At 55.4% G+C, this 3,915-nt stretch overlaps 1 protein-coding gene across 1 annotated transcript in view; it reads right to left on the minus strand.

Moving 5' to 3' along the window:
* MOGAT2 (monoacylglycerol O-acyltransferase 2) overlaps window positions 1-1,418 on the minus strand; it is a 13,427-nt gene extending 12,009 nt beyond the window's left edge. The window contains exon 1 of the mRNA XM_017835986.1: window positions 1,138-1,418. Coding sequence (XP_017691475.1) covers window positions 1,138-1,231 — 94 coding nt within the window. The 5' untranslated portion in view covers window positions 1,232-1,418. The remainder of the gene's footprint in view (window positions 1-1,137) is intronic.
* Between the last annotated feature and the right edge of the window lie 2,497 nt (window positions 1,419-3,915).

Raw genomic sequence — 3,915 nt, forward strand, 5'->3', positions numbered from 1 at the left:
TTGTATCCCTTGTTAACACTGCGGCCACATCTCTGCTCCATCCCATCCCATCTCATCCCATCCCATCCCATCCCATCCCATCCCATCCCATCCCATCCCATCCCATCCCATCCCATCCCATCCCATCCCGGCACCACGGAGGGAAATGGGGGTGCCGGGACAGAGAGGGAACTGCAGAGCTGGGACTGGTCAACAACTGCCCTCCCACAGCAAAGGAGGAGCTTTACACAGATCTTATCCCAGATTCCCAGTTGGCATAACAGTGGGGAGCTCTGGGATGTCACCTTCCAGCCTGGCTCCCGCAGGGCTGTAAATGGCCCCAGACAGTTTGCACTCCCTGATAACCTGCCCCTGATGGTCCCATCTCTATTTCCCTAACAATCGGAAATTCCGGGATGTCACCTTCCAGCTTGGCTCCTGATGGGCCGTAAATGGCCCCGAGTTTGCCCTCTCTGCTAACCTGCCTCTGGTTCTCCCATCTCTTTATTTCCCAGTGCATCCCATCCAGACCTGCCCGCGTGCCGCTTCCATCAGCACCCGATGCCCTCCGCACGGCACCGAGTTCGCCCGGGTCTCAGTTTGCTAATGTGTCTCTTCCCTAAACCTGCTTGGGGTATCTTGGAAAAACTTCCTTTAGGGGTGTGCAGGGGCGCCTGTATGGAGTGAAGTGTCTGTTCCCAGGGCTGCAAAGGCGAGTCCCCGGGGCTCTTCCCCTCCTCAAGCACGGGAATGCTGCTTCCCACACTTAACGCCGAGCGGGGCAGCACCTCAGACAGGGAAAACACTAAACCTAAAGAGCAGGAGGAGCTGAAAACCCGCTCAGGTTTGGATGCTCCGTAAGAGCTGTGGATATTCCCCTGCACGGGCAGGCAGCCACCCACCCTGGTGCCACCGTGCACTGAGCAGGGGGTGAGAAGAAGCCAAAAACACTGGCACGGGTTGCCCAGAGAAGCTGTGGCTGCCCCATCCCTGGAAGTGTCCAAGGCCAGGCTGGAAGGGGCTTGGAGCAACCCGGGCTAGTGGAAGGTGTCCCTGCCCGTGGGTGGCACTGGAGGATCTTTCGTGTCGCTTCCAACCCAAACCGCTCTGGGATTCTGCGGAAGGCTCCTCAGAGAAGGAAAGGGAGACGTGTCTTACCCAGCCCCAGGAAGCTGAAGACCCACTGAGCCACGGCTGCCGTCTGGAGCCTCCTCTGCAGCGGCACCGAGCGCGGCGCGAACTCGACCTTCATCTTGGGCTCCGCATTCGCGTCTCGGGAGGAGGAGGAGGAGGAGGAGGAGGAGAAGGAGGAGGAGAAGGAAGCGAGTGGCGAATGCAAAGTGCAAAGTCGCCCGTCAATGTTTGCTCAGTGTTACTGTACAGGGGTTGTGCAACGTACAGTGGCGCTGGTGGCTGTCCCCAGCACCCTCCGGGGGGAGAGGGGGACGGGCACGGCCGGGAGGTGTCCCCAGCCTGACACCAAAGTGACTCACCGCGCTGTTGGACGGGCACCAGTTCCTGCTTCGGCCGCCCGAATGGGAAGTAAACTCCGTTCAGGACCCGGTCCTGCCTTCGCCTTCCCTGTCTCTCTCAAATTTTGCGATATTTGGGCGCTGGCAGAGAGGAGGAGGCACCGGTGCCTGTGAGCCTGGCTTTGCTTTCCCTCTGCCCCTACAAACCACCCTGTGCACCCCGATCCCCCCACGAGCTTTTGGGTTTCACACAGCAGGAGGGACAAGCAGGGGCAGGTCACTTTTATTTGCGGGTGATGTGATGGGGATGGGTTTCCATCTCAGCCGAGGAGGTGGGGAGACAACAGAAGGGTTTTCGTTGCTCAGCACAGGGTACACGAGCAACCTCATGCCTCTGTCGGGACACGGATGGATGGATGGATGGATGGATGGATGGATGGATGGATGGATGGATGGATGGATGGATGGATGGATGGATGGGGCAGACAAGTGTCCACGTGCATCTTTGCACGCGTTTATGTGGGTACAGAGAAAGGAAATCCTCCCTCCTTCTGGCATTTCCACCCCCAAGCAGGTGCAGTCTGAGCTTCAGCCTCAGTGCCAAGAGCTGCAATTTACTGCATGGGAAAAACAACAACAACAACAACAACAACAAAAAAGGCAAAACACACAGAAATTTGGGAGGGAAAAAAAAATCCTCAGGGAACTGACAAGCCACTCAGGTAAAACGAAGAAATCATCTTGTGAGAGGCCTGGCTGTAACCAGGATACAGGATAATACCGGGAACAGGCTGCACTGAACAATGAGACGATGAACTGCAAAGCACCGGCCGAGTACAAAAGGCGTCACTCGCTTGTCTAAGGGGCATTTCAAATCCCCAGGGTCGCCGCGGCCAGGAATTACAGAACTAAACCGAAAACAACCTTTGGCAGAAGCAAATCAGGGATGTTGACCGAAAAATAATCCCTCCCCTTTGTCAGGCCCTAGGAAGACATCGGGGGTACGAGGGATTTACATCTGTTAAACTCCATTTTCCCCAATCGCCAGAACAACAGGGCTCTGGTGAAATCCCAAGGGATCTTTTCCTAAAGACACCGGTTGCTTTAACTGAGCAGGAACTGGTTTAGATTTCGCTCGAATCTCTCCCCATCCTTTGTGTTCTGCTGCTAATGTCAGGACCCTGCCTGCTTCGAGAAAGCAAAGGAGGTTTTTAACTCTTCCAGCGCTGTTGCCTGGAGACGGGATGTTTCCTGGTGAGAAACCATCAGTGATTTCCAAAATGCTCTGCAGAGACCTGCGGGTCCAGGGCTCCCGGCCTTCCTGGGCTGGGCAACCCCTTCACCGTCAGGGAGGGGGTGGTGGGAGGGGTTAGAGCGGTTCTTAGGGGGAATTCCTTCCCCCAAAGGGCTGTCCAGCCCTGGCACAGCTGCCCAGGGCAGTGGTGGTGCTCCTATCCCCAGAGAGATTTAACAGCCCCGTGGATGTGGAGCTTGGGGACATGGGTCAGTGGTGGCCTTGGCAGTGCTGGGGAAGGGTTGGACTCGGTGATCTTACGGGGCTTTTCCGACCTAAACAATTCTACGACTCTGAAAAGCCCTGGCAGGGACATCTCTGGTTCAGTGATGGTGTTTCAAAGTGTTTTCCACCCAGTCTTGTCCTTGTTGGAACCCAGCCATGCCAAGGAGCTCTTTTGGTTTTTGCTGGTGAAAGGGGTCACACACCTGTGCCTTGGGGACACCCAGACATGTGGGAACCATTTTCTGCTCCCAGAAAACGTCAGGCTAAGCTCCAGAGCAGTTGTGTTGCTTGTTCCCAGAGCAGTTGTACTGCAGAGAGTCCCAGCTCTTTGCCTGTGGTTTATTATGACAAGCACAGCCCCACGCTCCGGATTTATTATTAACAAGTCGGCTCCTTGGAAGGGCTGACCAAGGAGTGAAGCAAGGCTCAGCTGGGTAATAAATATTCATGAGCTGCTCTGCTGTGGTTATGTCATTTGCTTTTTGTCTTTCTACTTTCCTAAATTAGGAGAGAAAAATACCTACTAATGGAGGGCTTTGAGATCCCCTGCCTAAATTAGGGGGGATCACAGAACTCCAGACAGACGGGAGGAGCTGGGAGAGAGGCATCTCGTTGCTGAGTGCAGATAAAATTGAACCTGTGACTTAGAATCACAGAATCATTTGGGTTGGGAAAGCCCTCTAAGGTCATCAAATCCCACTGTTCCCCCAGCACTGCCAAGGCCACCACTCACCCCTGTCCCCAAGTGCCACATGCACAGGGCTGTTAAATCCCTCCAGGGATGGGGACTCCCCCTCTGCCCTGGGCAGCTGTGCCAGGGCTGGACAGCCCTTTCCATGAAGAAATTTTTCCTAATTTGCAATCTAAACCTCCCCTGGCACAGCTTGATGCCGTTCCCCTTCCTCCTGTCCCTTGTTCCCTGGGGGCAGAGCTCGACTCCCCCCC

The sequence above is a fragment of the Lepidothrix coronata genome, unplaced genomic scaffold (assembly GCF_001604755.1).
Source record: "Lepidothrix coronata isolate B3197 unplaced genomic scaffold, Lepidothrix_coronata-1.0 Scaffold268, whole genome shotgun sequence".
Taxonomy (NCBI): domain Eukaryota; kingdom Metazoa; phylum Chordata; class Aves; order Passeriformes; family Pipridae; genus Lepidothrix; species Lepidothrix coronata.